This window comes from Neofelis nebulosa, chromosome 2 (assembly GCF_028018385.1).
Source record: "Neofelis nebulosa isolate mNeoNeb1 chromosome 2, mNeoNeb1.pri, whole genome shotgun sequence".
NCBI lineage: Eukaryota > Metazoa > Chordata > Mammalia > Carnivora > Felidae > Neofelis > Neofelis nebulosa.
In genome coordinates, this window is record NC_080783.1 from 66402809 (window position 1) to 66428297 (window position 25489).

General features: G+C 36.7%; 1 protein-coding gene across 3 annotated transcripts in view; it reads left to right on the top strand.

The window, feature by feature from the left end:
* The first annotated feature begins 16447 nt into the window (after positions 1-16447).
* The window catches only part of SCN7A (sodium voltage-gated channel alpha subunit 7), an 80137-nt gene continuing 71095 nt past the window's right edge, over positions 16448-25489 (top strand). The window contains exon 1 of one of the 3 annotated variants that reach the window (XM_058714995.1): positions 16448-16727. In XM_058714995.1, the coding sequence (XP_058570978.1) occupies positions 16718-16727 (10 nt within the window). In that variant the 5' untranslated portion in view covers positions 16448-16717. Of the gene's footprint in view, positions 16728-16866; positions 16970-20436; positions 20720-25489 lie in introns of those variants that run through there. The other 2 variants (XM_058715008.1, XM_058715001.1) reach the window with 2 other exon arrangements.

Genomic DNA, 25489 nt, shown 5'->3' on the forward strand with positions numbered 1-25489 from the left:
AGCAGTTACATTAGGAAAAGTGAATATTTGGGAGAAGACAGTGCTGCTCTTCTTGAGTAAAGAGAGCAGCCCTAGAAGGGAGTTTGGCTGGTGCTGTGCAATAACGTGTAGAGGCAGCTTTTAGGGGATGAAGGGTACTGAGTGAAGAAGCTGGCTCTCTGATGAGTAGAAAACAAATAACTGATGGCTCATGTGTACAAAATCACTCCATTACTGTATTCATGATCACTGCCAAACCAGCATAGCACAGTACTTTACTATATCTAAACTTGTGGTCTGGGTTGCAGTTAAAATGTAAATTCCTGGACTCATCCATGTCTGCTAGATTTGTAGTAAGTTCTTTAAGCTATTTTTATGCAAACCAAAGATTAGGAACTATGAGTTGGCTTAGAATCTAAGGGTTAAGAGGTTATCTGCTAAGGGTTAAGAACATGGACCCTGGTATAAGCCTACCTGGACTTACTATTTATGTTTAGATGATAATCTTACAGAGGCTCTTAAGAGCCTTTAGCTCAGCATATAATTCGTATTTGATGAATCTTGGCTGTAATAACAATTGTCAAGGCAAAGCTCCATATTTTTAGTGCCTTTGCTCCTTGTGTGCTTTTAATGAATCATTTCCCCTTTAAGAATAATCTAAATGATCATTTTAACTAGATTTCAAACCTGCAGAATTGGGAATGTTTTTAATTTTTAAAAAAATGGTAATCTGCATTTTTCTGGAGTCAGGGGCCTATTTATTATGGCCCTTGTTACTTCCCTACACATGGGAAACCCTAGAGTTACTTTAGAGGCATTATTGTTCAACTGTGTTAAATGTCAGAGGAACATAGGCTGAAATGTCCCCCAAATAACTGGGACCCAGATAAGCAATTTAGGATTCTTTGAAGTTTCAAAACAAGTAAAGAATAACCAGATCTTAGAGAATAAAGGAACTGGGTGAGGAACAAGGAGTCTTACTAATAAGAGAATCTAGGCCATCTTCAAGTAAACAAATTGTAGGAGAGTACTGCATTATTCATATACTCCATTATGCCTCTGTCTTCAATAAATAATTAACCCTCCATGAAATGAATACTGTAAGTTTGAGACAGAGCTAAAGAATGTATTATATATAATGCTATCAAAATTTTCAAGTATAAATATTTTTTAAACAACCGATTTTAAGTAAAAAGAAGGCATCATGTTTCAGATACAACTGTGAGTTCTCAGATAATCATAATATTCTTAGTCTCAAATTCCCCACAACTCACAAAATTGCCTAAGCAGTAATATATTTCATACATTATCTTCACTCTCTAAATGCATTTTCAGTTTCCCTTCCCTGCTCTTGGACTATTGAAAATCATTACCAGTGCAGCAAGACTAATTTTTATGCCATTACAAATACTGACATTTATTCCTAATGACTATAAGGGTAGAAGCCAAAAAGCAGTTGCAATCGATTATATGCAGAAAGTTCTTCTAGTCACAATTACAACATTTGTATATTTTTCAAAATCTGCATTGTAGATGTCTCAGAAGACAAATTCTAAATTATCATTAAAATACAAAATATAATTTTCTAAAACAAGGGTTTTTCTAAAACAATATCTGGATCTTTCAACTAATGCTTCCCTAAAATGTTCTTTTTCTAGATCCCAATATAAGTGGTCATCTTTTTGCAAGTACCCTCCCCCAAAATGTGTTAAATATTTTATTTCATTCTTTAACTATTTTAATAAAATAAAGTTTGAGCACTGATTTTATATAAATTGTTTATGCTCTGCCTGGAATTTCAAATGTGATTCTTTCTCTGAAGCACTTTAGTGCTATTATTTTTTACTGACGTGATTTTAAAACCTTCTAATGTCCTTCCAGCAAGCTTACCTATTTCTTTCTCTTCTTTCCTTACTTTTCCCTGTGCCTGGAAAAGGGGAGGTCCAGTTATTTAATCAAGAAGACAGTGGGTTCTCAGTTTGTTTTTCTTTCCTTTTTACACATCAATCCCTATTTCTAAACAGATACGGCCTGTAGAAATATAAGCTTCTTGCTCTTGTACCTCATGGCCAAATTTCTCGTAACTACAAACTGACTCTTAAAGGGTTGTCAAAATTGCTCCATTTCCATTGGTCAAAGCTTAGCCATCACTTCTCATGACAAGTGTTTTTGATCCCTGTCATCTAGATTTGGAACAACTTTTTTTTTTTTTTTATCCTCCATCATACCTTGTATTTGTTCTTTTAATTTACTTATCACATTGTACATAAGTTATATTTATTTATCCGTATCCTCTGTAAAACTATAATTTTCCTGAGGGAAAAAAGGGTTATACCTTGTGGCTAACACAATATCTGGCACATAGTAGGTATCCCACAAATATTTGTGTGTAAAACTAACGGTGAAAACTCCTGCATTCCTCTGAAGAATTAAGAATGAAAAGGCCTGAGTGGGTAGGACATCAAGCACTCTATCATTCACATCTGTTATCTTCAATGTTCCCTATGAAATAGATCGTAATTTTATAATGAGAGAGTTGAACTAGATGCTATCTAGAGATCACTGTCTGCTCTGAATGTATAATAACATCTGACTTTTGCTGTTCCTTATAGTTAATTTGAGCAGGAGGGGAAAAGGCAAGCTAAATGAAATTTGCATCACTGCAAATGTGTGTAAATGCATGTATAAACTAGTAATGAGAGGGAGACAGGAGAAAAAGAGCAAGGGAAAGAAGGAGAAGCAGAGTGAAATAAAGAGAGCCAACAGAATCTGAAATTAGACTTTAGACTAGAAAAGTTATTTCAGATATACCAATTAAATCAACTTAAAAGTATCAGGTATTATAATTAATTTCACTGAAGTCACAACTGAAATAAAAATAGATCTGAGCCAAAATTTTGCACAACACCTTACCTCCAACAAGGAAAAAACTTAATAAAATCAAGGGAATGTAGGGTCGAGAGACATGGACTGTATAGCAAATAAGGCTTAATTTGAACACCAGGGGGCAGTAGGGCATTTTTATTATTTAAAATATAATGTATCTAAAGGAAAAAGTTAATTTGAAACTTTTTCAATCACATTTACTCAAATGCCCTCTGAATGCAGACCCTTGAAAAATATATTGGGGAAATTCCTTAAGAAATAGCATACACAGTTCAAAAGTATTTAAAATGGAATAATTATTAAATTAGTAATCAGTCCTATATTACCTTATTTAAGTCAGTGCTTTCTAGTTCAATTAAAACTGAGGAAGCTAATTTCCTTTTTTGAGATAAATTGACATACAACATTATATTAGTTTTAGATGTATAACATAATTATTCAATATTTGTATATATTGTGAAATAATCACAATAAGTCTAATTAACATATATCACCACACATAGTTTTCATTTTTTTTCTAATTTTTTAAATGTTTTTATATTTTATTTTTGAGAGAGAGAGAGACACAGAGTATGAGCAGGGGAGGGGCAGACAGAGAGGGAGACAGAATCCGAAGCAGGCTCCGAGCTGTCAGCACAGAACCCAAAGTGGGGCTCCAACTCTCAAGCTGTGAGATCATGACCTGAGCTGAAGTCAGATGCTTAACTGACTGAGCCACCCAGGCACCCCAGTTAGTTTGTTTTCTTGATGAAAACTTTTAAAAGCTACTCTCTTAGCAGCTAAACTATAAATTGTGGCATTCTACTTTCTTCGTGCAATTGCTTTCTGAATAAATGCCAAGAACTAACCAAGAGATAATTCTCTACTTCAGTATTTAAACTGTTTCAAGGCATATCAAGGAAAATCTTTGGGATTTATATTTTTAGGAAATCTTTCTTTTTTTATTTTTTTAAGTAGGCTTCATGCCCAGTGTAGAGCCCATCGTTTGACCTTGAGATCAAGACCTTAGCTGAGATCAAGAGTCAGCAGCTTAACCGACTGAGCCACCCAGGCCCCCACGGAAATCATTTTTTATGTTAAAAAAAATCAAAAATTTTGAGCTAGAAGTGAAAAGAATCACTAAAGCCAACCGTTCTGACCCCTTTCGTTTTGCAAATGAAGAAACTGAGAAAAAAAAAATCTTCTCCAAGATCACTGTTTTCTAGCACTACACTATCCACCATGGTAGCCACTAGACACATGTCACTATTTGAATTTAAATCAATTACAATAAAATACAATTTTACAATGAGGTTTCTCAATTTCACTGGCTATATTCAAATACTCAGTAGCTGCATATGGCCATTGGCAACTCTTATTAGGCAGGAAGATATAAAACACTTTTATCACTGCAGAAAATTTCTTTTGGATAACATGGCCTACAGAAAGAGCTGGAATAAAAACAGATCTCTCGACATGGTGTGCCAGAGAAATTGAATTAGAGAAGTGTGGAGTCATCAAGCACAAAGAAAATGATAGCTTCAAGAAGGAAATAATAATACAATAGAGGTGTTAGCCAAATAGAAACTGAAAAGGGTCCACTGATTCTGGCATTTAACAATTTTTTAAAAAATAATTTTATACAATGCTTTCCCACTTCCAGTATCCTAATATAATACCATGATTTTCCAGAGAAGAAAAAAATTGTAACAAAATGAAATTACTGAATTATAAGACATGGTAATACACAATGTCAAGTTAATCAGCATCAAAACACGTCCAATTTTTAATTTTTGTAGTGTAAACTCTGAAAAATGCTTGTAAAAATATAAATTGAGGGAAATATAAACTAATATGGCAACTTATGGAGACACCAACCACTACCTGTGTGTCTTCAGCAAGGTATTTTATTCATATAAGATGCTTTTGTTGGTGACCATAACAAGAACAAGTGGGAAAGAGCCTAAAGCCAAATTCCAAAACAGAATCTAAGAATGAGTGTAAAGGAAGCAAAACTATCAAGTATAAGCTGTTCCTTTAAGAAGGTGGCAAATAGAAGAAAGAGAGGATAGGCTCCTACAGATGACCAAGAGTTTGTTTTACTGCGCTACCTACTTTAAGATTAATGAATGAGCTTCAGACTGGTTCACAAATCTTATGACGCTAAGTACAAAACATTTTTTTTAAGTGTATTTGTTTAAGTAATCTCTACATCCAACGTGGGGCTTGAACTCATGACCCTGAGATCAAGAGCCAAATGCTCTATTGACTGAGCCAGCCAGATGACCCTAAGTGCAAAACTTTTTAGGTTTGTGCATTTGTATCTTTTTCTGTAGATGAGGTTTATAACATATCTACAGGCTAGTCTAATGGCAGAATTTGAAGTTGGAGAAAAAGGTGAAAAGTGATTGATCAAGGTCCCAGAGGAAGCAGGTAAGAAAAAGAATCAGGAAGAGAGGAGAAAAATAAATCTTAGGAAGGAGTAAAGATTTCAATTTTGGTCATTTTAGAGCAGAAAGCCTAAATAGGGAGAGAGAGATAGTCTTAAATAACCACATTAAGAAGTCCTGCAAAACTACTTCAAATTTTGTCTTGGTTTTACCCCAGCTTTCTCAAATTTTTTTTTTCTAAATATAACTTCTATGTAGAAAAATGTTTCTGTTAAACAATATATTACATTTTGTAAGAACACTGATTATAAACTGATTTATTAACAGGTACTAATTAAGCAGTTAATATAAGCTAATTATGCTCAGTACTATGTTTTAATATTCTTACACATATTTACTTGAACCAAGACCAGAACTATGCAAAGAAAGACCTAACTTTATAGGTCTAACTTTAATAGGTATAACTTTAATAATTTTAGAAGAGGAGCCCAATTACTAATGTGCAGATACCAAAGTAAGGAATCAAGAATCATGGAAAATCAGGTAAATACGACACCACCAAACTAATAAGGCTGCTATAACCAACCCTAATGAAATGGAGATCTATGAATTGTCAGACAAAAAATCAGACTAATCCTCTTAAGGAAATTTAGTAAACTATAATAAACCGCAGACAGACAACTAAATGAAATGAGGAAAACAATGCATGAGCAAAATGAGAAGTTTGATAAGGAAATAGCAACCATAAAAAGAAAAGAAAAGAAAAGAAAAAAGAAAAGAAAAGAAAAAAGAAAAGAAAAAAGAAAAGAAATCCTAAGGCTGAAAAGTATAATAACTAAATTGAAGAATTCAAAAAGAGTTTCAAAAGTAGAGTTGACCACGCAAAATAATCAGTTACCTATAATATAGGACATTGGAACTTATCCAACCAAAGAAACAAAAAGAGAAAAGAATAAGAGTGAAGAAAGCCTATAGGAATTATGGGATATAATGAAAAGAAACAATATTCACATTTTAGGAATTCCAGAATGAGAATAGAAAGAGAGGGCAGAAAGCATATTTAAAGCAACAATGCATAAGTACTTCCTGAAGCTGGGGAGAGAAATGGAGAGCCAGATCCATTAGGCCCAAAAGACTCCAAATAGGTTGAACCCAAATAGGGCTACACCAAAACATATTCTGATTAAATTTTCAAAAGTCAAGATAAAGAAAGAATTTTAAGAACAGCAAGAGAAAAGAGAGAAGGTACATACAAGGGACCCCTATAAGCCTACTTGTAGATTTTTCAACAGAAACTTTTTAGGCCAGAAGAGAATAGGATGACGTATTCAAAATTTTGAAAGAAAGACTTCAATAGCCATCAAAGCTGTCCTTCAGAAACAAGGGTGGGATAAAGATTTTTTTCCAAAGAAAAGCTGAGTTCATTACCCCAGACCCGTTCTACAAAAAAATGCTAAAGGGAGTTCTTTCAGGGGAAGTAAAGGAATGCTAATTAATATGAAAACATGAAAAGATAGTATAAATCTTATTGGTAATGGTAAATAATTTTAATATATTTAGTACATTTGGGAATCTTTTCTTTCATACCCATCATGAATGATTTATTTTCTGCCTAACATGTCCAAGTCCTCATTGCGCTTTACATTAAGTAGTCACAATTACTAAGAAGGCTGTCTGTTTTGCAATGTTACACTATTCCCTTTAACCTGTCTATATTTATTTTATTCTAAAGTAGATGTCTGGAAATGGCATTGTTGTTCTGCTATTGTTCTAATTATTCCTTAATAACCTGTAATTCAAAGTTAATAACAAGAGAATATAACATTTATTAAGCAATTACTATGTTAAGAGCCTTATATTCATTGCATTGTTTGATCATCCCAATGACCTTAAACATAGGTATATTATGATCTTGTTTTAATGATAACACATGGAGACCCATGGGTGGCTCAGTCGGTTAAGCATCCAACTCTTGGTTTCAGCTCAAGTCCTGATCTCAAGGTTCGTGAGCTCGAGCCTCAAATCCCGGTCTGTGTTGACAGTGCAGAAACTGCATGGGATTCTCTCACTCTACCTCTCTCTCTGTCCCTCTCCAGCTCGCGGTCTCTGTCTCTCTCAAAATAAATAAATAAACTTTAAAAAAATAAAGGTAACACATGCAACAATTCTGGAATCTCCAAAGTCATGCTGAGCCATAGTGGTAAGCACAATATGTTCTCTGAATCCTTGGGTGTTATATTCTGAGCATGTGAATACATACATGTAGATACATCTGGGAAGAAGATACAAATTAAACAAATAGTGACACAACTAATAACCTAATTACAAAAATTAATATGAAAGCCCATAGCTGGGGTAGCTATCTTTATCTGGTAGGTGACAACAAAGAGTTCCTTAAGGATTTTAAAAATGAAGGATAAATAGTTGAAGGGAAAATAAAACAAGAGACAAAATGGTTTGAGATACTGTTGGAGCAGAAGCTCAGAATGAAATGATAGTTAATTCTTTCTGTTTTGAATACATGCTAAAGGGGGAAAAGCTGGTTTCTTCACCATTTATAAACATTTTGGAATGCTGGAATCAGATGATTCGCTATTTACCTTAGCTGATGTTTATTGTAAAAATTGAGATAGTGTTGGCAGGATATGAATCCTCCTAAATTTTTTTCATTCCAAGTTGACTCTTGGTTCATTCAAGATTTGTTCTATCCATCAGCTGTGATGGGGGTGTGGGGTGGCGGAGGCAGAGGTCGTGAGAGAGTCACATTCTGTTTCTTCAAGGGATGGAATTACTTCTGGAAAAGGGAACATAAAATCTGCAGAAAGGCTTCACTGAAAGTGGGCGTGGAATTTGGAAAAAGATACATAGGTGAATTTCTCAGGATATGGTTATAAATGCAATATTCACTTAATGAGAGAAGAACCGATTTAAAATTTGGTGGGTTTCTGAAAGTTCCTCCCATTTTCCCAGTTGAGAAGATAGAGATGCCATCTCTTTGGAGAGTCATCTCAAGAACAGTTGTTTTGTGAAATCTCTCACTTCAAGTCTGTTTTTACTTCAGATAGGATAAAGAGATGAAACAGCAGTTGGGGGGAGAGAAAAGACGTTGTTTATATCTTCCTGTTAGTGTGATAACTTCCTAGGAAATTCTGTGTCAATTCTATTTTCAATCAATTTTAAGTTTTATTAAGATAAAACATAAGCATAGTTTAAAAAGTTAAGCCGTCCTAAAAGGCTTATAGCAAAACCTTCTCATCTTCTTAACTTTTCTTCCCAGTAGGCAACCCTTTCAATCATTTTAGCTGATATTTTCATATACAATCTGTTACTGAATTTACACATACTGATGTGATTGATTCATCAATATTAAATATTACCTATCACATTTCTACTATGGAAAACTTACCATTTGCCCTCTCTTCCACCCCCTCTCCAAGCAAACATCCTGCCAATGTGGGTATATTGCACTGATAAACCCACATTGTTTGCTTTCATGATAAGATTCTGCTAAGTCCAGGGCAGTACTATAATTGTAGTCCTTACATATATGCATTTTTGTTTTTTGCAGAATTAATATTTGGATAACTTTTAAATTAAAAAAAATTAACCATTGGCTAAGTATTTTCACACCCTTCAAAAACTCTGTAAAATGCCTCCATATACCTCAGTGTACCCCTAGCTCAAATCTGGACTGGCTGCTCCTGGGACCCATAGTTCATCTCTCATTTTGGCACATTCATTGTCATCATTAGGAAATGCCTCTTTGCATTTCTAATATTTTGAAACCCTGCTTATTGGATCCCAGGAGCATTTTTGTATTGTTTCCTTCTTAGATCACATTGTCCAATAACTTCTTAAGTAGGAATGCATAGATGAAAAAGTATTATTTCCATTATAGATGGCAAATAAATTTTGCGAACTCCAATGTCTGAAAATCATTTACATTCTTCTCATATATTAACTGATGGTTAATATAGATTTGAGATAATTTTACTCTAGAAATTTGAATTTGCTACTTCTGGGTTTCAAAGCCTTCTGGATTCCAAAGCTGCTATTAATAAATCTTTTATTGTTTATAGCCCAATGCCTCATTGTTGTTGTTTTTAATCTATAGAATATATTAGAACTTCACTAGTTTTCCCACCAGTGTCATTTTCCTGCTTCAAGATCTAATCTAGAATTCCATATTATATCCACTTGTTGTGTCTCCTTAGTATCTGTAGTCTATGACAGTTCCTAGGTCTTCCTTTGACTTTAGTGACTTTGACATCTTTGAAGAATACTGACCAGTTATTTTGTAGAATATCCCTCACTTTGGTTTTGTCCTATGTGTTCTCCTCATTAAAGTGAGTTTATGCATACTTGACAAAATACCACAGAAGTGGTATTGATGCCTTCTCAGTGCATTTTATCACCAAGAAAAAATTTTAAGATAATCTAGAGAGTTCCCATATACCACTGCTCCTATTCTCCACACACAGTTTCCCCTATTATTTGCATCTTAAACTAGTATGGTATATTTGTTATAATTAATGAACCAATATTGGTGCATAATTATCAAGTGAAGTACATAATCAATTCAAATATCATTTGTTTTTAACATAATGTAATTTTTCTATTTCAGAATCCCATCCAGCTCACCATATTTACATTTAGCTGTCATATCCTTAAGCTTCTTTTGGATGTAACAGTTTCTGAGACTTCCTTCTTTTGTTTTTCTTAACAGTTTTAAGTATATTGTAGATTGTTCCTCTATTGGAATTTACCTAAATTTTTTTCTTAGTCTGGGGACATGCATTTTGGGAAGAAGATGACAGATGTGAAATGCCATTTTCACCAAGTCGTACCAAGAGTTCATACTATCAACGTGATTTGTGACTGTTGATGTTGACCTTGATCACCTAGCTGAAATAATGTTTCTCAGTTTTCTATACTTAAAAGCTACTCTTTTTCTGCATTTTCATACTTTACGCTTTGGAAGGAAGTTGCTATGCCCAGCCCACATTTAAGGGGTAAAGAGTTACTCTCCCTCTCCTTTAATGTGGTATATCCACATAAATTATTTAGAATTCTTCTGCATGGTATATTTGTTTCTCCTCCCACATTTATTAATTTATTCAATCATTTATTTATATCGGTATGGACTCATGGATATTTTATACTTTGAATTACAATCCAACACTACTTTATTTTGTTGCTCAAATTGTTCCAGCTTTGATCATTAGTAGTTCTTTCACTTGGCTTTCATGTCCCTTTGCTTTGACACACCCCCATTAATGTGAGGGCTGGTGTTTACTTCTTCTTCTTCTTTTTTTTAGCATTCCCTTATTTTCTGTCATTACAAGATGCTCCAGATTTACCCTGTATACTTCCAGGCCTGGTCCTAGAAACAGCCATTTCTCAAAAGAGGCCTGGTTAATTTTGATTGGAGAATGATATTGCACTCAAGATTTGGGCAATAGGTATACTAACCATCCCTTGCACTTTAACTCACTTTTTTTGTTCTATCTAGGTGTTTTTTTAAATATTTATCCAAAAATTCTAATATTTCATGATGATTTTCTTTGGTTGAGGAACTATTTTCATTTAAACTGATTGGTTTTCTATGGGTCCGTTCACTTGGAAGACACAGGCTCTTCAATTCTAAGAAATTATCGTGTTATTTATTTACCAATTGGCTCTCACTTGTTCTCTGTTCTCTCTTTCTCGAATTCCTGTCAGCTGAAGGTTGAAACTTTGGAATTTATTCTCGAATTTTATTTTTAATATCTTGCCATCCAACTCTTTGTACATGCTTGGTGGTTTCCACAATTTTATTATCCAAACTCTTTTTTCATTACCATCATCATCATTGTCATCATCTATCATAGATAAAGATTTCAAGAGATCTTTCATATACTGTTCCTTTAAAATAGGGCATCTTATTCTTGTTCAATGGATATATCACTCTTATTTATCATGTTAATTATATTGTCTTTGAATTTTCTTTTATGCTTTGCTCTGTCTCTAAGTCCACAGTTACTTCTTTTTATAGATTTGTTTCAGTTCCTCTCTGCCATGCTAAATACATTCCTCAAATGTTCAATGATTCTTATTTAGTGATCACTAAACAATTGGATACTCCATACATTTATGCATGTGTTTGAAGTTTGAGGGAATAAATCCTGTAGAATAGAAGGCTTTATTCTAGGATAATCCAGTAATCAGTCAGCTTTTTTCTTGAAGACACCAAACTGCCAGAATCAATGGGCCTATCCTGTGGGATAGATCATGTTTTCTAGAGGAAGATGCTAGAATCTGTCTTCTGAAATATAAAATGTAACTATTAGAATTCTGGGCATTGTTGAAGGCAAAGAACCTGGGAAGAAGGGAGTCTCAACATTAAGAATACAAGTTTTTACTAATGTTCCTCTTTTCAGTCCAGCACCTTACTTCATTCTCCTTTGTGTTTAGTATTTCGGATTTCTAGCCTCTGCAATCCCAATTTTCTAGAGAACATATCTTTCACCAAGAGTTGAAGAAGAGAACAGTTAGCAGAATGGGCTAGAGTTGGGCCTCCTGTGGCCTAAAGATTTTCAAATAGCTTCCTTTTTATAGCACCCAACTTTGCCCAGTTGTATGGTAACCAGGTGTCTTCAATACCTGAGATTTTCTAGCTGTCTGCAGAAAAGATTAGTTTCTCTCACCAGTATCACTCTCTATAGGCAATTAGGTTCAGACTTCTTTGTTTCACTTTCCTAAATCATTTATTTTAATGTTTTTCATCTACATTTCACTTCATGTAACATTTTGATGTTACAAATGTTACATAGGTTCTTAACAGAAGACCATGGGGGAGAGGAAGGAAAAAAAAAAGATGTTAGAGAGGGAGGGAGCCAAAAACATAAGAGACTCTTAAAAACTGAGAACAAACGGAGGGTTGATGGGGGGTGGGAGGGAGAGGAGGGTGGATGATGGGTATTGAGGAGAGCACCTGTTGGGATGAGCACCGGGTGTTGTATGGAAACCAATTTGACAATAAATTTCATATTAAAAAAAAAAACAAACAAATGTTACATAGTTTCACTGACAATCCCATTAGCAATTTCTGGTTTCTGTACTCCTTGTCTTGAAAAATTTGGGAAAGCAAAAGATGTAATAAAAGTGTTTGAGCCAACATTTTGTCAATGTTTATATATGTGTTTCTGTAAACACGGATTACAATGCATTCCATTTTTCAATTTTATATCCAATAATCAAGTATCAAGTAGTTCCTAATGAAGCTTGGCAGAAGCCCAAAATATTTTCAAGTGAAAAAATAAAATAGAAAACAAAGATAATTACAAATGTGCAATTTCTTGTCATTTATCTATAAATCCCATTGTAATTTACATGCATATATGTGAAATATGCTTATATATGTTATTTTATATATATATATATACACACACATATACATAAACATATGCATAAACATAATATAAATGCAATCCAGGTATGTATGTACATACATCCAAGGAGCTAAGAAATTGAAATCAGTTTAGAAATTTATCAACTGATAATTAATGCTCTAAAAGTGTTTTTGCCCACTCTTTTGTAGAGGAACCCAAAGAGCTTTAGCCATCTATGGTCTATTATTTCATTTCTAAGAATTGCTAATAAGCAAGCCATTTGTTGTGTTCCTCTGACACTGTTAAACAACTCTTTACAGTTTTATTCACTGTCCAGATTCTTATAGTTCTGGAACCTGGGATAGAGTGGAAGACTGTGGCAAGATTTTCTTAGAATAGATCTAAGGAACTTGAGCATATAAATGGAATCATAAGTAGAATGCTATACACATAAAAATAGTAATAAGGAACTGATGCTGGCTTTGTAGCACTGTCTTTATGTAGGTATATGAGGATAACAAAAAGAGAAAGGATGGGGTCACCTGGCTAACTCAGTCGGCAGAGCATGTGACTCTTGATCTTGGGGTTGTAAGTTTGAATGCCATGATGGATGTTATAGCGCCCCTAATTGACTAAAACAAAAAGGATTCTAGGTATTTGCCTATATATTGCACATGACATGTAGAAAGCTAACTAGTATTTGCTAAAAAAAAAAAATCTTAAAATCTTTAAAATTCAAATGATTCAGGGAGACATTTTCTACAATATGATTTACATTATATTCATCCTGAAAGATCTCTAAACCTGGATTTTGACAACAATCCCAAACCAATGTCTAGTACCTCTTTGATGCTGAGTGTTTTATTTCTTTGAGTGCCCTGGTATTCCCCATAGATATAATTGAACTTTCTTGTTTTTACTATTTCCTTTCAGGGAGGCCTGTGATTTATATCAAGATTCTACAGCCAGGGGAAATTTTCATACCTATAGATGACAAAAGCATTAAAGAATATAAGCACCAGAGTTTAGGCAAAATGAAAGCAGAACAATAAACAATTGTCATGTTATTCATATTATGTGTGCTCTATGATCTATTTCTATGATGAATCACTACATTGTTTTGAGAAGCACATAGGGAATTAGAGGCATGCTTGCTGCTCATTCCATTAGCAAATTTACTGGCTACATACTATATTACAGCGTGTGTTCTAAGTGCTACTTCATAGCAGGGGACAAGCAAGAATTGACATGCAGCATTCATTCTGATAGAATAAAACAGAAAATAAACAACTAAGCAATTGATATTTAGCATGCTAGATAAGTGTTATGGAGAAAAACAAACCAGTTGCTAGCTATGAGAAGATTCAAAATGTGGAAATTATAGTTGAGATGGAATAGAGAAAAAGATCATCTGTTAGGGAGGAAACCAGAAGCTAGACTATTAGATGTTTCATCCAAATGTTGTTGGCATCCAAATGGATGGGAAAGTTATTAACAATACTAAGAGTCTGGATAAAAGAGAAGACTGTCAACCAGAAAGTAAATCCGTAATAAATAAGAATTTCCATAAAGTTAAAAGATGAATGCTAGACGAGAAGAAGAAAAAGATGGCACACGTAGAGAACATATGTTCAAGAGAGGAATTTTGATTTGTTTGCATTTTGGAAGAATTGCTTAAGGTTTTACCAACCCTGGATGTGGTGATGTGGAATCAGAATAAAAATAAGAGTCTCATCCACACTCCTGACACTGACGTCTTTGAGATTAGAAAAAACAGCCCCACTTAAGTAGCTCCAAGGAAAATAATTCCCCTAGGGGCCGATCAGGTTCAAGTGTAGTGTGATAAAGCAGGTTTTTCTTGATAAGGCAGGATATGCAGGTCTGGAGCTTCCACCTTCTAAATACATACTTAGGAAACACAGCTTAGAAAACATGATTATAAGGTTCTTAAGGAAGAAGTGTGGAAAACAAACAGCTTCCCCTTGCTAAACAATTCAAAAGAATCTCATCAACTCATTATTAGGAGCATAATAATTGCCAAAATATGTCAACTCAACTTAGCAATATTATCTAACAATGGTGGCAACAGATTTGCTCCAGTACAACAACAAAAAATGATTGCCCAACTCAGAAGATAAATCCAACATCGTTAGTTTCCCTTCTATTTGTCTCTTGTTTCTCTTACTGGTTTGTACAACATCATGAGATTAGTTGCCTGTTCACTATGCATTATACAAAGCAGTTTATGTCAAGTATCTTATTTAAGCTTTAAAATATTTAATATTAAATTTGTTAAATGTTTCTTATGTTTGAATGTACTGAAATATGCATAGGTTTTCCTGGGTGAAAGGAATACATAAGTTGGGTTACCCCAAAGGAAACTTCTATGCATTAGAAAATTCACTTGTACTGTCATCACAAAGTGTGGGAAAGAGAAGATGGTAATCTGTACATTGTCTACTAAAAAGAAATCAAGTGGATGTTTGACACTATGAAGTAATTGTTAATTTTTAGGTATGATAATAGTATTGGATTGTATTTGAGGGTGGGTTATATTTTAAAAGTTTTTATTCAGAAGCTTATGTTGATATAATTTTGGACAAAATGATACGATGTCTGGACTACTTTGAAGCTCAACCAAGGTTTGAGGGCAAGTATAGATAAAACAAGATTGGCTACATGTTGACAATAGTTGAGGCAGAGTGATTGAGGCAGAGTGATGAGTACATAGAAGTTTATTATATATTCCTTGTATTTTTGTTTAAGTTTGAAATTTTTTATAACGTGTAGAATTTAAACCAGGAAAGTACATGTCACAAGGCCTCTTCTGTGAATCATGGATGAAGCATGCAGTCTCTGACATGATTTGCACAGAACCAATGTCAGTTTAGTTCCACTTTGCCCCTCTGTCCCACACGTTGGAATATAAACTTGGAGCCTCTTAGAAACATACATGATTTCTTTTCCCTTTTCCTCATTTTTGTAATCTTTTCTTGGTGTGTTGTAGAAATCTTTCTTTCTTTCTTTCTTTTTTTTTTTTTTTTTTTTTTTTTTTTTTTTTTAGGAAACTTCATTTTCAAACAAGACAGGGTTATAAAATGAACGTTCTATGGCATAGCAAAGTTTCCAAAGTCCACTTGGGAAAAAAGGTCCAACACCTTTTCCCTTCACCCCCAGACTTCACTGTTGCACACCAGTTTTTCCAGGTATGCATAATGTTTTCCTCTGCCCTTCGTATCTCAGATCACCAGAGTGGGAAAGAAATCTAGAGTGAGGTTGTGGTTAGCTCCAAGCCATGCTTTCCTAAACAGCTACCCCCCCCGCCCCCACCCACGTCCACCCCCACGCCTAAGCAAAGTTCAGATTTGAATGCAGGCTGATAATTGCCCCTGACAAGCTCTCCTGGGCAAGGCGAGAGAGAAAGCACCCAAAGGCTAAAACTTGAGTTGTTCCCCTTCCTCTCTTTCCCGGCCCTCTCCTCCCTCCTATTCCCACCGCTACACAGTCAAAGCTGCATCCCGCCCTGCCTCTTCTCTCCATCCTTCCTGCCCTCGCAGAACTCTCTCTCCTCCCCCTCCTCAGCGATTCCCTCGTTTCGCCCCCTCCGTTCCCTGGCAGCTGCGGAGGAGATGTTCAGCAGCTGCCTGCCGTTCTGGCCTCAGCAGTGGCGGCTGCTGGTCTCTGTCTCCATCACCCCGCCCACGTCCGCTCCGGAGGAAGTCTCGCACCGGCCTGGGAATGAGGGCGGGGGAGAGGGTGGCTTGGCTCCGAGAGGGGAGGGAGGAGTGGGAAGGACACAAAAACAGCTTCAAGGCGGCAGGCGCTGCTCCACTGCGCATCTGGCCAGAGGGGTCTCTGGATCTGTGGCTGAGCAGCCGCCCCAGAGACGCAGTTTCTAGCTGGCAAGTCAGTGGGGCCCATTTACCAAGGAGCCGTCGTGGCTTGAGTAGCATCAGCCGGTGAGGGCAAACGCCAGCTTAGCAGCACCTCCTGAGCAACCAGAACTCAGGAAGCCAGAGTGATCCTGGATGAAAAACAAGCCCAGAAGGAGAAAAGAGATCCAGCCAGTTCTGCTTCTCAGGGTTCCCTCAGGTGCTGTTGGAGACCAGACACATGGTAGCAAGTAAGTCCCTTTTCTTGCTCTGTGCCCAACCCCCGGGATGGTGATAGCGGCCATCTGCTGCCAGCCTTTACCACCCACCCCCCAGCCCGCCCCCAGCCCGCCCCACCCCATACACACCCTTAGGGTCTTCAGCAGTAAATTTAGATTCTGGACCTGAATTAAGCAAGCTACTTCAAGAGCAGCAGTGGTCTGCAGATGTTTACTGTGCATTGTGTATGTGGTCAGTTTTTCTCATCCACCAGGTAAGCTTCGGAAGCCCAGATGCTCTGTTAGTATAAAATTTTAGTCATAATGGCAATGACTTTTAGGTTCCATGACACAATGATGGAATGGAAGGAATAAAAGCTTACACAGGATGGAGTATACTTCGAAGGAATCTTGTCTCTTATTTTAAGTAACTTAGTGATTTTAAGATTGGTGCTTTTCACGTATGAATCAACAGTATAAAATTAGAGGCATAGATAAAAAAATTAAAAATAAAGAAAAATAGAAAATGGGAAATGGTGTGCCCAGTTTAAAAATTTTTTTTCAACGTTTTTTATATATTTTTGGGACAGAGAGAGACAGAGCATGAACGGGGGAGGGGCAGAGAGAGAGGCAGACACAGAATCGAAGACAGGCTCCAGGCTCCGAGCCATCAGCCCAGAGCCTGACGCGGGGCTCGAACTCACATCACAGATCGCGAGATCGTGACCTGGCTGAAGTCGGATGCTTAACCGACTGCGCCACCCAGGCGCCCCTGGTGTGCCCAGTTTAAATGGCTTGACATTTTGGTATTGTTTGTATCAACAGGTTTGTTGTTGTTGTCATTGTTGTTGTTGCCTTGTTTAGGTCTATAAAATACATACTTTCTAGAGGTTTTCTCCTAGAAGTGATGATGTATTCATTGTGACTCTGGTTGTATGTTGCCTCGAATACTTAGGATATTGGTGAAAGCAGGAAAAACAATAAAAAACATGTGGATATGCTCCCTTTATTAATGGAAATGATGGAGTCAAATTTGGATATTGGTCAGAAAACTGTCTTGAAATGAAAAGGCTGGGTGGTACTTTTTGTGGATACTTTTCTTCCTGCCTCTTGTTCAGGAGAATAGCTTATGGCAGAAGGAAAAAAAAAGAAAGGAATCTGGGCCCTATAATAAATAGAGTCCTATGCACCTGCCATTTTCCAGCCCTAATTAAAGTTTCTACAGTCCAGCTGCTAGTTTTACAAATAAAGATAAGACCCATAGGTAATTTGTTGAGGTTACTTGGCTAATCAAAAATGAGCTAAAAGTCCAATGAAGAAGACTTTGAGATTTAGAATGATAAAGATGAATTTTCATTTTCAAAAATGAAAAGAGTTATTTAACTTTTGATTAAGCTTTATTCTTCTTATTTGTAAATGACACATCAAAAACTTGCATATCCTGTTAAGGACTAAATGACACAAATTACATTAAGGTTTTGTGACTATAATATCATGTGTAACTGTTGCTTGTATAAGGGATCATTTTTGTGTTTTTATCCACTTCACTATTCTAGCTCTCATTTTATGTCTAGTTCAATATAAACATAAAAGGATCTTTGACAGCCTCACTACAATGCACTAAAGGAAAAGAAATTCAAATCCAGATCTTGATCTCTCCAGGTCCTGATCTCTTACCTCTACAGTTTAAAGTATATTCTAAAACATGAGACTCTATCCTCAAAAAATTGTGTGCCATGGTTAACAATTCATATTTAAATACTTTCAAATATTCTCAAAATATGTGTTACCCTCCTCTTTTTAGTTTTAAATTTTATGTTAGGTATGTGGTCTTACTTCCTTGGGATGTAAGTATATTGGATATTGCTGAATTTATTTGGTCCAATAATTAATATAGGAGAAGTGAAAGTTTAGGTACAATATTCTATTCTTAACTGCTGGGGTTCATTATAATCCTGGACTCAGGTAAGAGCTACTGTGAGCCCCTTCTTTCCCATCGATGTGTTTGAAAATTATAAAACCTGAAATTGGGTATAGTCTCAGGAAAAGGGACCTATAGACCCCAGATAATATAAGCAGGCCCCAGAACCTGCTGCTGTCCATAAGTCTCCACTAGAGATGAGAAGGTAGAACCAAACAAGCACCTAGGAACTGGGCATTCTGTCTTACAACCTCCTGTGGGAAAGGGTCTGTAGGGTAGTTGATATACACTCCCACTAATTTTGCCCAGGTAGGATGAAGCACTCTGGAAATGAAAACAACCTTACTTAGGGAGGAAGTATCCCAGTATGCCTCAGCCCTAGATCTCATTATGACAGGATCTACACCACAACCAGAGTACTCAGAGACTGACTGACAACCCTGTATCTACCAAGACTCTGTCTTGAAAGCTTATGGTGGAGGCATTAGTATAAAAAGGACGTTCTTGATTTCTGGGAGGCTGGTCCTACCATTTTCAATAACCAACATTATTTGGTCATTTGTGAGAGGACATCTGTAAGCTCCACCCATGCTGACTAACTATCAGCAATGCAGTCACCCACCATATGAATTTATACAGACAAATCTCATTTTTCCTGGAGTTGGCCCCTTTCTCTTCTATTAGTGTCGGCTAACCAAGGTCAGGCAAGTAAGCCCTCACCTCCACAATGCTGCAAGAGGAAACCTTTAAGAGAACATTTTCATGTGAGGGCTTGTAGGGATGTTTTTCATCTGGTCAGTATCTCTTGACCCAACTGGGATTATGATTTCCATGTTATTTGTTCATTCATTTCTATTTATAAATCAGGCTTATTCTAGTTGTACTCCATGCTGATGGGAGATCTCTCCTCTGTCTGGCAAACAGTTATCCCTGTTGTATATGCAGTATTTCTGACTGAATTGACTCAACTTATTGCTAGCTGAGGATAACCACTCTGTGGACAGCTTTGATTGTATGCCAGCTAGGTGCCAGACTGACTATCAGCATTAAACAAAATCTCCGCCTCACCCCCTAACTGCTCCTCACTGCCCAGGCCAGAGAAATTATGACTTTTAAAAGTCTGAGATTAAGACAGAGCATTTGGTTTTAAACTAGAACCAGAAGATGCTGATTTGGGGGCCATAGTTCCTGATTGAATATATAGTACTGAGTAGAATATTTCTTCCCTTCTACTTCAAATGCCAGAGTGAGGCTCCTGATCCACCAGTCTCTGATTCTTGGAGTTCTCCCAGAGGTTGCAGGGTCCAACCACCTGATTACAGGCTAGAACTTTGGTTCTGGTCCATATTAGTCTCACCCTGACATGTTTCAAAGTTGCTGTCCAATTTGAAAAGGGAGTGGGTATCTTTGTGCTAGATTCTACATTTGAAAAGCTGGAATAGTTTTGGGGTGGGAGTAGATCCTGGAAATGCAGACCAACTCTTGCAGAGTGATCAGGAGCAGAGGCAAGTGGCCAATTCTAAGAGGCCTCCAGCGTTCCAGTGAATGTACCAGTTGGGGAATTTTTTTTTTTTTTTAATTTTGCATTTCACAGATCTGGTCACATCTAAAACCATAGCCCAAAAGTTCTCAGGATTCCTGATGGCTATAGAAGCTACACGCATAACAATCTCTCCTTTGTATTACTCTAGCAAGGGCAAGAATTCATTCTTCCTTCCTGAGCTCTTAAATGGCCTCTGGCCAGTTTCTTCTGGTCAAGGGTCTGACTGACTAGGGTCACAAGAACAATTAGTTTTGTAAAGATTCTGGCCTTTCCCCAACATGCTTGTTTTGGTGGGCTGGACAGGCACAGCTTGGAAGTTATTGTTGTATCCATAGAAATAAGTGAACCATGCTTGTGAACCATGAGGTTGCCATAGAGAAGCTCAAGTGAGCATACTTAAAACCAGGGCAGCTTTCCTTCATGTTCCTGGAAGCCTTCCCCCTCTCCATTGCTAGTCATAATGGCTCAGCCTGGTGAAACTCCATCTTACACAGTGACTTACTGTCCTGCATCTCCTCAGGGCTTTCAAATGTCCACTGAGCTTACCTTGGGCTGACTCAGGTAAGTGAATTTGAGACCAGATGCTGAGATTTTGTCATGACATTTTTTTTCCAGATTTCTTCTCTTCAGTTTAAGTTGTACCACCCTGTACTCCTCCTGTCTGGAAGGAAGACACTTACAAGGACCCCAGCTCCTGGTTATTTTAATGAACCATTGCTAGAATCCAAGTTTACTAGATCTGGGGGGAATTCAGTTCTCAAAAGAGAAATTTTTATTTAAGGAGAGATGGGACCTGTCTGCTGGGATTTTTGGTGGTGCTCATTTATTTACAAAGCTGTTTTCCTAGCTTTTGAATCCAGAAGGATGGCTGGAATAAAATTCTTAAGGAATATTACCAAAACAAAATGGCAATACTTATGTTTTTGAGAAAGTTACTTATTTACAATTTTCCTCTGCAAGATGATATGTTCTAGGAATACTTGGCTGAATTTGTCAGAAGGAGTGGAGTCCAGAATTAAGTGGATATATTGAAGCCAAAATAGGCTGACCTGGGAGCAAAGCAGAGCTACAGGAAGATTTCAGGTCCAAGGACAAAGGAGAAAAAGTCAACTAAGTCTGGCAAGATAAACTGTATGCTAGGGAGAGGTAAAAGAGTAGGAGTTAGGTAATCACAACTAAGGAAGTAAGAAACTCAAGTGGAAAAACGATCCCAAAGCAGAAAACCAAGTAAGCTTAAGTCAAAATGAAGAGACAGCTTCAAAATTCCAGGTGGCTTGGTGCCACTCTGATCAATCTGTCCTTTATTTCTGAGTCTTCAGTGTGTAAAGTCTCCATCTCTGGATTTTGGTAATACATATACGTGGTAAACTATGTTCAGGTTGGATAGAAATATGACAAAATCCCCTGAAATTTTTTCAACCCCTTTCCACAGATGTAACAGCTTACTTTCTCCAGAGGGGAAACATGCACGCACTAGCATATATAACAGTATGCATATAATTCCTATAAAATACCTTATTCAAAGGTGAACAATGAAAGCCATTTTCAACATAAAGTTTTTTAGTAATCTATTTTGGAAATCTTTTCATATGAGCACAGACATAAAAATTCTTCATTATTACTAAATAGTGTTCTATATAGCAGCATACTGAAATTCATGGTTTTAGCTCCTTAGGGTGGACTATTTGATTGTCCACCCTAAGGTGTTGCGATTAACATCTTTGCAAATGTGACATCTCAAACTCCAACAAGAATATTCGTAAGACAACTTAATTGCTGGGCCAAAGAGCACATGCAACTTTATTTTAGAAACTATTGCTAAACAGAAAAAAAAAATGCTTGTTTACACTCTCAGGTAAACTGTATGAGGGTGTACATTGCTTCCATATCGAGGTTGCATCTGTTAAGAAGAGTCTCAGTGATGTCTTCTAGAGCTTTACTGTAAACATAATTGGTTCTTTTAATTTTTATCCATATATATCAGAATTTCATGAGCTTCAGTCATCTTTTCTCATAGCTTTCGGCTTCCTAAAAGACAATGATATTATTTTTGTATTCTCCATAAGAAAAAAAAAATCAATGCCTGTAATATCATTTGAGTTCTAAACTCTGGAGAAAAAAAAGGTCATAGAAAGCTCTAAGGGAAAAGGCTCGGCACCAGAGAATTTAGCTCTGAGTCATTATAGAATGTGGGAAGGATGAAGTATAAGCCATAATGTATATATGAAGTGCATTTAAGTGGTTTCAGTGAACAAAAATGTCAACCTAAATTGGTCATGTCACCAAAGCAGGTATGCTTCCTATGTTGTCAACAATATAGATTCTGTTTAATGATCACATCAACTCTGTCTCCTTCACTTATGCATGCAGTACCTTCCAGTCTCAAGTTAATTTGTTTATCAGTCTTGTCATTACTCTTGTTACTTTTTTTTTTTTAGAGCTATCTGAATGTCACTGGCACAATAGGCTCGATGCATTGTTTATGTCTGATTGAGAGTGTAATTGTTTGAAAATACTTTGGAAACTAAGCGAGAAGTCTTTTTACCCTTTACTTCCTATTTCATGTCAGAGTAAAATTGGCATTTGGGATATTATCCTTACTCTGTGGATCTACTGTCCTGTTTTTATTTTGCCTCATTTTTCTTCATTTATATTATCTTGCTATATGGCCTACATTCTTGTAAGCTACTCTAAATCTTTTAGTAAATACATTAGGAGAGTAAATAAATATCTATCATCTAGTATAGAGTGGAACATTTCATAATTCTCTTTGGCAAAGCTAACCTAGCTCATCCCTAGGATCAGCTCCAGCTTCCCAGAAAGCATAGAGGTTGATTATTTAGATGCTGTGCTTTCCATTCCCTAAGGTAGGAAAAAGGTAAGAAAGCTGTGGCTGTCCTGGGAATTCACCTCCTACATGTGCAGAATCTGTCTGCCCAGCCTGACCACATGCCTGTCAGGCTCCACTCAGGGAATCAAACTAAGGGATGGGGAAGCAAAAGGGAATGAGATAAGGAGAGAGGAAAAACATCTGGCATGTTTCTTTCTTGGCTGTCCTTCATTGTCTCTGAGACGACACAGCTACAGTTGCCGATATACAATATTCTCCATATAGCCTCTTCCCTAGGAACTCAGATAAAGAGGCTGAGCATTGGCTCACTTCTTGGATGGCTGTGTCATTCATCATGCAATTAAAGATGCTTTGGAAAAGGAAAGAGAGTGCTATTAATAATTAGCTCTCAACACTAAACATGAATCCAAACTGTCCCCCAAACTGTGACTTATGGCCATGCTACTTAAATATGAGATCAGATGTATTGCAAATTATCTTGGAAGGAACTGGAAGTAAGATAAGGTGGATGTTGCAGCTGCATTTCTTTGATTTCAAACATCAGAGCTGTTTTACACCAGGACCTCTGTGACGAAATGACAACATCTGGTAAGATCATTACCAAATAGGCATCCAGAGAATGAGGACTATTTTAGAGATGAGGGGGGAAAAGGTGCCCAAAGAAGTGAAAAATATGTGGATCTTCTGGAGAAGTTATGTTCTAAAGCAGGTATTTGCCTCAGCAATTCTAGTATATTCTCCACCTCTCGTAGTTAGGAATTCAGACAAGAAAAATCAATCCCCCAAAATGTAATGTCTCTGCTTGCTTTATAAAGGTGGGTGGAAGAAGCTTGGGTATATGCCAAAAGAGAATCTTTTTGTCTAGCAAGCTGCGTTAGATTCATCTCAAGAGGCCCACGCCCAAGGTATTCTGAAATTATCTGTTCGGGTTGGGTTGCTGCCTCCTAGATTTTCAATATTAGCACCAGGAGATTTCTAATATGCAGTGAAAGGCTGGTATAATTCAAATCAACTGCATTAAGAGGATTTTCTTTCCTTACAACTCTCAGTACCACCATCCTCTCACCGTCTCTGTCCTCTCAGAAGCCCCAGTATTTGTGAACTGCAGATTTGACTACCTTATCTAGTCAGCTGCCCGAGGTCTGGTACATTGTTGAAGGTCTTGTGCCTATCTCAAGCTAACCCAGAGCCAGACTATGGTGGGCCATACAAAACAACTGGTTTTGAACTCTTCTTCCATCTGGTCACAGATTTGGGGCATAGTTTGTGGATTTACGAGCTTAGTTCTACTGCTCAAAAAGTGGGCAACAGTGAAGGTTCATGGGGATGTAACAGTTTCATGCAGACTAAGAGGATATTCATGGAGGTCAGCTAGTTGTGAGTGTTCCCAAGAGCTCCAAGGAGAGTGCCAGTTTTGGATTTTTTTTAAACAGAAGGAAATCAGGTCTTGCGTATTGGGGGAGCCAGATGCATCAAGGACTTCAGTATTAAAGGCAAGTTATAGAGTCTGGTTGCATAACAGAGCCCCTTTGCATTCCTCTGGGAAGGAACAAAGCATATTTTTCTCTCAGTTGTTGAGCTGTAAATGGGCTCTGGTCAGAAATTTTTGGTCAAGAATATGACAGATTGGGTTCACTATAAATACAATTCTAGGAAGATCCTGGCTCCTTTACAACTTTCTCATTTTGTTGGAGTAACAAGGGATAATTCAGAAAGTCTAGAAGCCAATTTCACAAAGCAGTAGAAGTTTTGAGAACATCTGGAGACATCTGGGACATAGAGTGGTTTAGAATGTTGGGTTAGACCCCTTTCCCAGACTCACTGGTAGGAAACCAAAACCTTTCTTGTCCTGCAAGACTCAGTTGGGAATATTTGAGGCAAAACCAACTTCATTTTTGTGTTCCTGGCAACCTCACTTTCTAATGACTTTATCACTGGCATAGTGGCATCCTATTCCTAGTCAACTGCATCCCTTCCTGGTATTTCAACTGTCGCTAAGTTTTCCTTCTGTTCATTGTTCTTCATAGCTCTGCAATCAGATGCAAATAGGGAAACTTTATTATCTGACACTGTTATGAACTTCTAATTCTATTGTGTATATTGATTGTATCATTCTGAAGCTTAATGTCCTAGATTTATCTTTCCTCAAGAAGAGAGACATTAATTGTTCTGAGATTATTGGAAACTTTGACATGTTGAAGATGATTTTTAGTCCTTGTTGCTCTTAAAGCTTAGTTTTCAGAGATGACCAAGATGACTTGCTTCTTATTTGTTTAAAAGTCTGTCTCTCATTGTCCTTAAATTCAGTGACTATATTTTATCAGTAGTTCTAGTGTTGGCACTTAATAAGCATATGTTCCACAAATGATTGCTAAATAAATTATGTCAAAAAGAAACACCATTGTTAAATGTACTGCCCTATATGACATATAAAAATGAAGAACCTTTTAAAAAAATTGAAGTTCATTTTTTCCATATAT